This window comes from Semicossyphus pulcher, unplaced genomic scaffold (genome assembly GCF_022749685.1).
Source record: "Semicossyphus pulcher isolate SPU_LCO1_2020_fin unplaced genomic scaffold, fSemPul1.0.p SCAF_18, whole genome shotgun sequence".
Taxonomy (NCBI): Eukaryota; Metazoa; Chordata; class Actinopteri; order Labriformes; family Labridae; genus Semicossyphus; species Semicossyphus pulcher.
The window spans coordinates 6,854,646-6,866,570 of record NW_027211691.1 but is presented as its reverse complement, the minus strand read 5'-3'; the positions used below and the strand labels follow the sequence as shown (position 1 = coordinate 6,866,570).

At 41.5% G+C, this 11,925-nt stretch overlaps 1 protein-coding gene across 1 annotated transcript in view; it reads left to right on the top strand.

Moving 5' to 3' along the window:
- Window positions 1-1,759: 1,759 nt before the first annotated feature.
- The window catches only part of tgfbr1b (transforming growth factor, beta receptor 1 b), a 76,612-nt gene continuing 66,446 nt past the window's right edge, over window positions 1,760-11,925 (top strand). Inside the window, exon 1 of the mRNA XM_069666863.1 lies at window positions 1,760-1,830. Within this exon, the coding sequence (XP_069522964.1) occupies window positions 1,767-1,830 (64 nt within the window). The 5' untranslated portion in view covers window positions 1,760-1,766. The remainder of the gene's footprint in view (window positions 1,831-11,925) is intronic.

Below are 11,925 nucleotides of genomic sequence, written 5' to 3'. Positions count from 1 at the left end.
AGTGATAGAGAGACATTTGACCTTCTCATCTAAAACTGAACCACATAGGGGTGAAACTGAGTCCCTAAAGGCATTTTTACCTCTCCAACTGAATCCCAAATGTCAATTTTAGCCTGATTTTCTTTTTTAAAATATATCTCTGTGTTTTAATTTTTTTCCTTTCACCTCTTTTTTTGCAACATCATTCTGTGTTCATAGAATTTTTAGCCCTGACCTTTACACTATTTACTGTTGGTTGCTTGTAGTTCTGTGATTAAAAGTCTGAGCTTTTCCTGAATGCGTCAGCTAAATGCCAAAATTGTAAATGCAAAACAGGCAGGTAAAAGCACTCAAACATGGACAGCATTTGATTAATGTTAAGAGCAGGTGGTGCCCTGTTTTGTGTGAGTCTGTTTGTGTGTGGGTAAATGTGTGTTTAGGGGATGGGTTGTCCAAGGTTCCTATGCATCTTCTTCTTATTTCAATATCGTACAGAATTTGTCTTTCTGTATCACATGACATATCCATCTTTATGTTGCTCCATTCATTTGACCTGCAGTATAATTCTTATTATCCGCCCTCCAATAAATATGCATGAGAGTGTTCCAGCTTGTGCGTGTGAGCGTGAGTGTGTATGTGGCACGGCCATGCAGGGCTCAGTTGGACATCAAATAATAGGCCATCATCAATCTCTGTCACACTCTCCAGGGAGTAGGTTGAGCTTGTGTGTGTGTGTGTGTGTGTGTGTGTGTGTGTGTGTGAGTGCGTGCGTGCGTGTGTGTGTGGATCGAAAAGAGGGGGAGTGGGGGCCAGGTCAAGTGCGTGCGTCTATGTGTGTGAGCGTGTCTACTCATGCAATGGAGTAAACGTGGCCAAGACAAAGGAAGGGTTATGGGCTTTAGAACAATGTGCAGGGGGTTAGGTGTGTGTGTGTGTGTGTGTGTGTGTGTGTGTGTGTGTGTGTGGTGCAGTCATTGTGAAAGGCATCTGTCTTAGTGTGTGTGACGTGTGTGTGTGTGTGTGTGTGTGTGTGTGTGAAAGACTGACATATGGACGATGCACACGGGTGTAGCCACAGCATGTCATTAAGGATATCTTATCTGGGAGGGGTGGCAGCAGAAAGAATGCTGTCTCAGTATGTTTGATGTTATTATTATGATATATTCTCTCAGTTAGAGCCACGGTGACATGTTCTTTCTGTCTGACAAAATCACATGAGTGTCACCTTCCTCTCAGCCTTCCTCTGGCACAAAATACTCCCCACAAAGACGTATTTTTCTATAGGGGATTCTATTTAAAGCTACACTGTGTGAGAGATGTAGCAATCATAATTATACCAGACGTTTAACCTATGACTTAATCATGTTTTCCTACATTTTCAGGCTGAAATGCAGTAAATGTCTTTTAAAACAGTTATATGAAAGTAAAAATGTATGAAAGGTTCTCATAATGATAGGTTGTTTATAGAGTTCAGAGTTATAGGTTTTGGCTATAACATTATACCCGAATTTATCAAAACAACTCTTTTTTTATTATAAAATTAAAAGTTTAATCTGATAAATGTATATTTTATCACTGTAGTGAATAGCAACAGTGTTTGTTTACAGCAGTGGTAGAGTTGCTCCAGTACGTTGGGATGTGGCAGGTTTTTCCACCAATCAGCATTGCTCATCTCCCGAGGAAGCGCTCGGGAGGCGGGTCTTGGGACTCTATTAGCCAATTAGCATCTACCTTTCTCAGTGCTTGGAGAAGTTAGCAGTCGGCTGCCAGTCTGGTCCGTAGCCACGATGGATGCAACACCATGCCTTCTGCTCGTCCTCCTGTTCTGGACAAGGATACAAGAAAATAACGGTAAGTGCCCTCAAATAGACGATATGGAGTAGTATTTTGTGTTTCTTGTGTGTTTCTGGCAAGTTAAACTCGCGCGTCCTGCCAGTTCCGCTGGAAAAGCTCTTTGTTCAAGAAGCCTGAAGAAGCAGAGTGTGTCTAACTAAGATGGCGCAGGGTCGGTGGCCAGCCTGCTGCTGCCTGTCTGAGGAATGTTTATTGTCTGGGAAAAAAAGGAGCAGGCAGCTAAAAGTCACATTGGACTTAAAAGGGCCGACGGCTATAGCTCAGGATCATAGCTCGCCTTTCTTCGGCTGAGTTTTGGTCTTTGGATTCTGCTTTGCATACAAAGGGCAGCGGAGTCCGTCCGAAGGAGCAGTCCTCAGTTTCGCAAATACAAAGTTGGCAGCATCACTGAGTGGATGTTTGCTTTTTGTCAAAGCACTGGTTGTTCATTTACTGTGTGGCTAGAGCATGTCCCCTAACAGTTTTGGTGGGTGCGTTAAGTATTAGTTGAACCGCAAAAGTTTATGTTGCCTCAGGGCTGAGTGGTACTGTCTTGTTCCCGTTATCTCTGCTTTGCACCTCATGTCAGGTACTATTTTTCAGCTCGGATGCAGATATGACAGCGACGTCTTGCACTGTAATGTTTTGGAAATATGTTTGGAAGCTTTGGAGTAAAGGGGAAAGCTCATTTCCTGACTTTTTTTCGAGCTAGTAATTGTTGTGGAGTCTGATAACTTTCGTTTCCATCCTGTCTGCCTATTTGCTTAAATAGGTGGTTTGTTATTTAGCTGGTGAATTGTTTAACTTCCCTTTTAACGCTTCTAGCTGTCTGTCAGATAACTACATATCAACTCTGCGCTATCACGTTAGCCTGCTCGTTCATAGTGTTGTTGAACTCTAAGACCGACTTTCCCGTTTCCGTGTAATATTGTACCTAAACAAAGGTGGATGCACAGTTTTTATTTCGATATATGATAACATTGTTCTTATTTGTTAAATATAAAAGGCATAGGGAGATTTCCTCCTGTAGCTTCCTGTCAAACGATGAGAAACAATTTCTTTAATACTTTTTCATTCTCCTAGTTTAACAGGATGCACCGCGCCCGCATGATACGCCAAACTCCATTCAAAATGTACAAGTTTAACGCTGCTTTGTCCCATTTTAGTGTATTTCACAATTTTTTGAGGACTTTTGTTGCATTTGGCTGGCATATTTCTAATCGGCACATGATTTTGAAAATATAAGTGTAGTGATAGTTTTGGTTCAGCAACTGCAGTGGAGGAAGACTGCAGTTTAAAGAAGACCCAATTAGCGTCTTTCATTCATGCCGAATAAACGGGAGCCTCCCGAGGAATCCAGAGTCATATGTAATGGAGTCTTTATGGTTACTGATAATCAGTTTCAATCACCCCGCAACATTTGTGAATTGGATTCGGCATTAGAGAACGGCACTGATGCACGAGTCACCGCTGCTGCTTCGCTGCATGCTCGCTCTCCTTATGCTGAGATTTGTATAATCATTATGCAACGGAACTGTGTTCTTTGTTTCAGTAGTCAGCATATTTCAAAAGTAGAAGGTATTTTTCGCTGATACAAACAGCCAATAATGTTTTTTCCCAATTGACTCTGAGTCTCACGCGTTTCCTTTGTGTGACATTCCTTTGTGTGGAGAGAGGGAGAGAGAGGAAGAGGGAGCCTGATAATGAGTGGAGGAGCATGCTCTTCAAACAGCATACATAAAGATCTCAGCAGAACCCAGTCATGCCAAAAGCTCAACCGTGTCCTCATATACCCCCATTGCTGCCTCACATGCAGTCGGGTTATTAAATTGATATGTTGTCTCAAGGACACACAAGAAGGGTGGGAATTCTGCTTTCTTTGTCCAGCAATAGGATTGTCATGGCGTGATTCCACGGCCGGAGCTGCATCATTAACATCAGAAAAGAATGCAATATTTTACATTCAGATAATCTGACGCAAAGATTAGGATACAAAATCAGTGCACATGCGCACATCTCAGCTGTAATATCAGTGCTGAGCATTAGATTTTATATATATATATATTCACAAAAGGATGCATATGATTTAACCAGAAAACACCTTCATTTACACCTTTACATATCATGTTGCTGTGCCGTGTTCACGACCACACCCCTGCAGCTCACACACACTTGCTTTTAGCAGTATTCACATACAGCATTGCACTACACACTCTGTGCACATCCCCATGCTGGCAGTGGGCTAAATTAGGTGGTGTCACTATTACTCTCCTCATCCCTCCAGCCTCAGTCATCCTCCCGCCTAACAGAATCTGTCCTCATGCTCTGTCACTCGTTTCTCCCTTTCTCCCCTTCAGCCCTCCCACCTTCCAGTTTCATTTGTCTGCTCTCAGTCGCTCCCCCTGCCCCTTCTAGGCATAGTAAGTAAACGGGCCACATTTAGCCAGAGTGGCTCCTATAAAGGATGAGTGTTGTGTCAGCACTCTGAGTCAAATGCAAGCCACTGTCAATGGAGACTCCGAATCAATCCTGACTGTCCGTGATTGTTTAGGATGTTATGTCAGCTTTTATTTCTCCAGTGTTTCTACTAAGCTGGGACGATATGGAACAAAAGTAGACCTCCAACATTTCATCTGCTTCTATTCTATTTCATGTCAAATATGCTGGAATAAAGTAGTTGAGGTGCACCTTTTTGCCAGACTTACCATATTAAAGTGAATATTTAGTTTTCATTTTTAACATCATCGTGCTAACGTTTTTGGTTTTGTTAGATAGTTCAGTCAAAACCTTTGCACCTGGGCTGGACAAAAGAAGATATTTAAAAAAGGCACCTTGGAATACATTGTGGCCGTTTTTTTTCAGCTTTTCTCCAACATTGTCAAACCTATTAATCTAGAAAAGATCAATTTAGTTGCTTCCAGCAACTCAACGCTCAAAAATTATGACATTTAGCCTATAATCTGCAGACTGGTGTTTTGAAGCATTCTTAATTTAGTCATTTTCCACTACCCCTAAAGCAGCTTAGAACTACTTAAAACTGTCCTCAGAGGATCATGGCCACTCATTGAAACTCTGAAATTTGGAATTGATGCAGTAAAACTCATTCAAGGCCTCAGGGTTGTAACTGTATGCTGAAATTACAAAAGCTCAAAGTGCTCCACGGCCTGAATGTAGTTGGAATGAGAGTGTGTTCACTCCTTCAGAAAATCAGGAAGTAATATTTTTCAGTAAGGCAATAGTCATGGGATTTTTCATCAAGGCCACAGTGGGAACTCTGCTTCCTCTTTTCTGTAGGGTTCACCAGATACGTTGTGGTGTTTTTCATTTCGATACTGATGCTGTAAAAATTCCACAGAGACTGCTGGGAGTCGATATTTTGCTCATACTTTCATCTGCACTGTATTTTTGCCCCCCTCCCTAGCTGCTGGGGGCCATTTTTTATGTCTGTTGTGTGTTTCTACGAAATGCTTGTGAAGCGTTGTTTTTCTAGGTGCTCTGTGCTGCCGCTGTCAGAACAAGCAGTAGAGGAATGCCAGGCATGCGGGTGACCCTGGACGCCCGTTGTCCTGGCCCAAGGAACCACGACTAATTTGAGAGGTTGTAGCCATGCCAGTGGCCATCGGATTCAAAGGCACCAATGCGTTAATGACCGGCCCCCCACTCTGCTCTTCTTCACGGGGAGGCCAGGGAATCTACTCTGTTTTACCGCTGAATCTGTGTTGAGGTGAAATGTATGCTTGTTCATTTCAGATTGGAATAAGACACATTTTCAGTAGGCAATTATTTTCTTTTCTTTTTTCTTATTAATATAAGAGAAACTGCCAGACTTCAAGTTTCAGAAAGCCTTCAAGGGCCTACATTTTGGTGGGAAATGGCATGTATTGCACATCAAATTTCACACAAGTTTGGCACAGAGTATGCTGGGAAGATTCCTACACCCATTGATATAATGCTTACATAAGCCACACGGCCTACAATTTCATGGTTTTGTACCCAACAGACCAACCAGAGGTGCTGCATCAGAGGAAGCAACTTCAGTCCGGAGTCTGTACACATATTTTTTATTGATTCATTTATGCTGGTATGCTGTGTAAAGGTGAAGCGACTGGTTGCAGTGAAGCCAGATCTGTGCTCTGTTAATCCCAGCTGAAAAGAACAGACTGTCTAAAATGTTCTTTTTCAGCTGTTTAGTGACTGTCTTGAACTGATGCTAGTGCATGTTACCATTAGCAAAGTCCTGCTAATGATAGCTCAAAACAGTGATACCTATTTCCCACCGGTATTAGCGTGTTGACATGGGTTTTTCAGACCCGGGAAGACCCGTTTTTTGATGCCAATTGTCTCTTTTCCCATTGCCAGTGAAGTATACTCCTTTCTGTGTCTTTTCTGCTGCGTCACCGTCTGATGTCACAAACGTGCCTGAAACAGGGTTAGAAAACAGAGAGATCTTACGGTGGTTAGGTCTTTATTGTATCTATTGCTCATTCAGTCTTTGCATTAAATACGGCACAGACAAATTTGGAATGATGTTCGAGTGCTGCTTGTACGGAGATGGGTTGAATTTGTAGCTGAGATAACAGGGAGTCGCAGAAGTTACCGACTGAGCATAGCATCGCGCCGGTAAAGGGTGGGAGATTAGCGTGTCGATACAGTTTTTGTGTTCCCATCAATGCCAATCAGAGCCGAGGCAATAATTACCCGGGTTTACTGCAGAGTCATTTGACCCGGGTCTGAATTGTAACCTTTCCCATTAAGCAAAAAAGCCGGGTGTTAGCAGGTTTTTTGACCAGTCGGAAAGCGGCTTAACTGAAAAGGGTTCTTTACTAGTGAGTTTGCTTGCTAATGATTTCTCACTTTGCTCAAGTCACCATTTGCTGTAGGTCCGTAAAAGCGAGTGTCTGGGTTATGTCAGGTAGTCGTTTCTTTTAAAACTCTACAGAGTAAAGAACCAATATGGTTATTTTACACTGTTCAGTTTTATTCCTGCAAAACAGACATCTGCCTTAACAAGGGCTGTAACTTCCATTAAGTGGCATCATGTGAGTAACAGCTGTTAGTCACTTCCTCATCACACAAAGCGCTGGAAAGGGTGTATTTGGTTTATTGTAACCTTGCCAAATATTTAGAATGTGTATTTAAAATGTTGTTTGCATTGGGCAAGTTCTTATTAGCTCAACACTTTATATTAGTAAAATGCAATATAATGCAAATACAATTCTAATATTAGCCCAAAAATGACACAAATTTCAGGCTCAGTCCTGTCTTTGTTATTAGCTCTGATAACAGTATTTTTTGGTATTTGTATGCATTAGGAAACCAATCTGTTCCTCAAATAAAGTGGAATACACTGTCTGCCATACATACTGAATGCAACATTTTCTGTCCTCCTCAGAAAACTAATATAATGTTGTGGCAGAGTGAAGTCCTTTGAATTAAATAGAGAGGTGAGCAAGCAGGGACAAAGTCTGGAGCCTTTTAGTTCCACTCTTGGCTTTGTGTCAGAAAAAGGGAGCTGCATCTTAAACATGAAGCCTCCACCCTAACCTCTTCTACTAAGCCAGAGCTCACATATTACCCAGCCTGAGCACATTTACGTCTCCAAAAAAAGTAGAGACTTTCACTGAATGACATCATGTAGTTTTATGTGATGCCTTTGTGCTACAGTTTCAGTAAAGTATCTGTATTTTGCAAAGGGGCTCTGTAAGAGGAGAGCACTTTGAAGGCAGAGGAAAGAAGCCAGTCTCTGTCTTTTTGAAGCCCATGATGTACGATATTTTGTGCCTTCTCCGGCACTGTTGAACCAAGTGACTTGGCCTATTTAGGATCAGTGCGTTTGTGTGCAGTAAGGCAGAGCTCAGCAATTAGATGGAACCATGGGCCAGTTGTTTAATGACCAGCAACAATATTTTTGTAGCCAGGCTGACCCACGAGATGTTGTTTAGCCTTTCCGAAGCACACGTTCAACGTACAGTTCTGTGAGCCACTGGAACTGCACGGTGAGCTTTCATATTGGAATTGCTCTGATTGCACATATTCTCCTTTTTGTATTGTGATTTTATCATCTCCCGCTCTTTTGCCAGCTATTATGGAAATATGCAGGTAACAGAAAACAATAAATACTGTAAGAATATAAACTTTGTGCTGCCAATAAACTAGAGCCATTTTCTGTATATGGGTAGTTCAAATACACACTTTCTGTGTGAAAGGGACAAACACAACTCAAATTATACCCCAAAAAGTAGCCAAATTTTACACTTTAACAGCAAAACTCTCCACTGATCTCAAACCAGATGTAGCCAGTTTCAATACTATAGGGGAAGCTGGTGTTGCAGCAGCTGTCCTAGCATGGGCCAAGTACAATGCATGTTCAATGTAGACAAAGCATGGAAAAAATGACACTTGGCTTATAATTTCAGTTAATTGTTTTACTATTTATATAACTCAAGAAATTCATTCTAAAGGCTATTAGACAGAAAAGAAACCACGTATGCATACAACTGTGAAACTAGATCAGACTAGAACAGACAGCTGTGCAAAGAGTTGGGCCATTCAACATTGCTTCCAAAATAATTGAATTTACATCCAAAGAAAACTTGAAAGGAAACTAATAAGTCTAAATAGGTTGACTTCCTCAGTGGAACAGTAGTTATTTGTTATTGCACAGACACATGTGTGTGATCTCCCACTGCAGCCTGCATTTGTCAGACGTGCGGGAGACCGGTCACTGACTGGCTTCTAAGCTAAAAGAACAAATAAGTTTAGTGTGGCTTTCGCCCATTTTATGTCTTAGAGCAATGGAAATCAAGCCAAAGTTTTTACCTGAAGAAGTGACAGGTATTTCTGGTCAGTCTGCCTTTGTAGACTCCGGGTCTTTTATGTGTCACGGCTTAACTGAAAGCTCAGCGATGCGTGTGTTTTGGAGGTCTTGCCATCCTGTCAAGATGCTGATTTGTCCTTTCAGTTTTATGCCAAACAGCCAGTCAGATTTCTGACATCTGAGATTGTGTAAAGTGTCAGCTGATGCTGAAAAATTTCTCTGTATGAATGAGAGTAACAAAATGGTGTTGCCTCGGGCGAACAGATCTTATCTGGCTAAATCTGTAGTTGGCAGGATTTGAAAACAGGAATGTCTGTGTCGTAGGCGGAGAAAAAATCATTAAGCCATGAAGCCTAAATGAGCAAATGGACCGAGGGATATAGGAATGGTAACTTTTTCCAAGTAGAATGAAGCCCTTTTTCCACTGGTCAAAAAACCCACTAACACCCAGCTTTTTTGCTTAGTGGGAAAGGCTAGACCCGGGCACTTGACACGCTAATCTCCTACCCCTTTCCAGCATGATGCTATGCTCCGTCGGTAACTTCTGCGACTCCGAGTCATCTCAGCTACAAATTCCGCCCGTCTCCTTTTAAGCAGATTTGATAAATAGACCTAACCAGGTAACATCTTCACTGTTTACTAACCCTGTCTCCGGCACTTTATGCAAGGTAAAGTAATTTCCTCAGGTCAGGGGAATCGCTTTTTTTTTGTTGCCTTTTTTCAGTCACATTATTCTAAATATGCTGCCATGAACTTTCTGTTATCAGCTGTGGAGATATCATGCTCTTGATAAGTTGGTTTAACAGACAAACTGAACAAACTGCCATAATTTTCCTCCAGTTTTAACTTAACAGCTGTAGCTGAAGGCTGTTTTCTTTAATATCCACAGTCATACTTGCACCACCCACTCAATAATTGTCTTATTTCATACTGCATTTTCTTCATGCTTTGGGATTTTGTGTCACAGTGCATTAAAGGACATGAAGGAAAGTAAAATAAACAATAAACCCATTATGAAATGGTTTTAACTGGAGTTATTTGGAAGCAAGAGCAGGTAGCGTAGCAGCGTTTAAGCCTGTAATAAGCAGGCGTGTTGTGGACTCAGGAGCCAACCAGACAGTCAGCAGGTTGAGTCTGAACCATGAGTCAGCTGCTTCAAAAAGCACTCCCCTCTCTGGCCTCCATTAACTTCCACCCCCACCTTTTCCACTGTCCCTGCTCCACACAAGAAGGCTTCCCTCTCTGTATGTGTGTGTGTGTGTGTGTGTGTGTGCAACCTTGGAAGTGATGTAGTCATTTATCTAAGGCTGCCCTGCTGTTGGGACTGCCCAGCTTAAACAATGCTGTGTAGAAGGAGTAAGGAGGGCTGGGTTGTTTAATTTCAGATGAAATGGGATTTGGGAGGATTTGTGGAAATATTTTCAGGTTGGGTATTCATCATCTGAACCCAAATGCTCTCAGTGTGCTCAGTGTTTTTGCAAAAAGATGAAATGATATCAAACTTTTTGTGCTCGTGCTTAAAAACTAAACATGAAGGAGAAAAGAAAACATAGTGTGGTGTTGTTATTTGCCCTGTCTCAGTAAGCGCAGATTGAAATGGAGAACAACATGTTTGTCTGTCAGTGTAACCCACCAACTGTAACACCAGATGACTGTTTGAGAAACAATCTGAAGGCAGGAAAAGGAAGTTGGCAGCAAAGAGTAAACAAAGACGATCCCTTCCGAGGGTGTGTTTAAAAATACTTATTCGGTAGAATTACATACTTTATAGAGCTGAATAATAACGAAACACAATTCATTCCACTGAAAACTAATTCTATTGCTTCACTTAAAGTTGTGTGTCCCACGTCACTATGTATATTGATACCATGTGTTCTTCTTTGGAGAGTAGGGCTACACAATATAGTGTTTCAACATCCACATTGAGCTGGCACACACAGTATACACATTTATCTGTACATGTTAACTGCATATAAAAAGAGCTGTTTTTCCAACATCCATTTTGCCAGTATTTTTCCCAACCTGTAACATTAGTGCTGTTAAAACTGGCCAGAAATGAGGTTCGATTCCTTCCAAAAAACACAAAGGTTTGAACTATTCTAATATCTATTTTTGCGCAATATGTCCACGTCAACTTTCTTGGCGAGATATATTTGAATAAACATAAAAATGACTTTAAAAAGATCAACATCTTCCTACACCTTGCAAAATAAACAGATAAAGTAACTCCGTATGAAGAATGGACATTCAGCGGTCCGAGCGAGCTGTGCTTCTACATGTATATTAATTTATACCATAACATACCTAATACCTGTCTGTTATACTCGGGGTGAGAATCTCTCTCTCTCTCTGACCGAGCTGGAATTTGAATTCTCTGCCATCATTATCGCACGCCACACGGTTGTTGTTTTAGCTTGTTTCAGCTGGACGAAAGTTAATAAATAAGGCATCATAGTATAAAGTGACATGTGCTTTCAAAGATGCTCCGTAACCAAGAGAGTGCACGTGCGGACATACGAGAACACGCGAGAGTTCATGAGACAGCCGTAGTAGTGCTGATTTTATTCTTACATCGAACTTTAATTTTAATATCCAAATATCAATTTTTTTATTACAATTCAGATATGTATTCAACACTATGATATTTCATTGACAGCCCTAATATACCAAATCTACATATAAATGATGAGGTAAATAACACAACTACTTCATGGTAATCTGTCTCCATTAATGTGAAGCCACCACAGGTAAAAACAAGGCTCTTCTCTTTATGGAACGTAGGTTGGAGTGGACTTGGCTCTCGTTGAAGCAGTCTCATTTAAACAACAGAGACAGCCTTGTCCTGTCTAGCTGGTGGCTTGTAAGATGAGAACTGCTGTTTGAATTACATCTGTGTTAAGAAACAGTGAAGAGAAAGATGATGGTGGTGATTATTTCGTTGGAGTCTTGATCATGGCTCTACCTTAAACTGAGTGTATAAAGTGACCGTGTGTTGGTGTGTTAGGGCGAACACTGTGTCTGGGATGGAGCAGCTGCCAGGGTGCAGGCTGTCTAACCTTTAGATCAAGCTACTGCATATTTATAAGACCAGTGGCTCAGACAGATGTACTGCCTTTCCCCCTCCTCCCATTCTCAGTTTGTACGTCCCTCTATACCTTCCTCTTTGTTTTGTAGGAACAAAAAGCTGCCTCAGCTTTATTTCATCTTTTGTGATAGAGCGGGCAGGTTTCCACGTGCACACATTGTTTGCAGAAGGATGAATTGCAAGCAATGCTGCTGTCTGTGTGGGTCCAAAT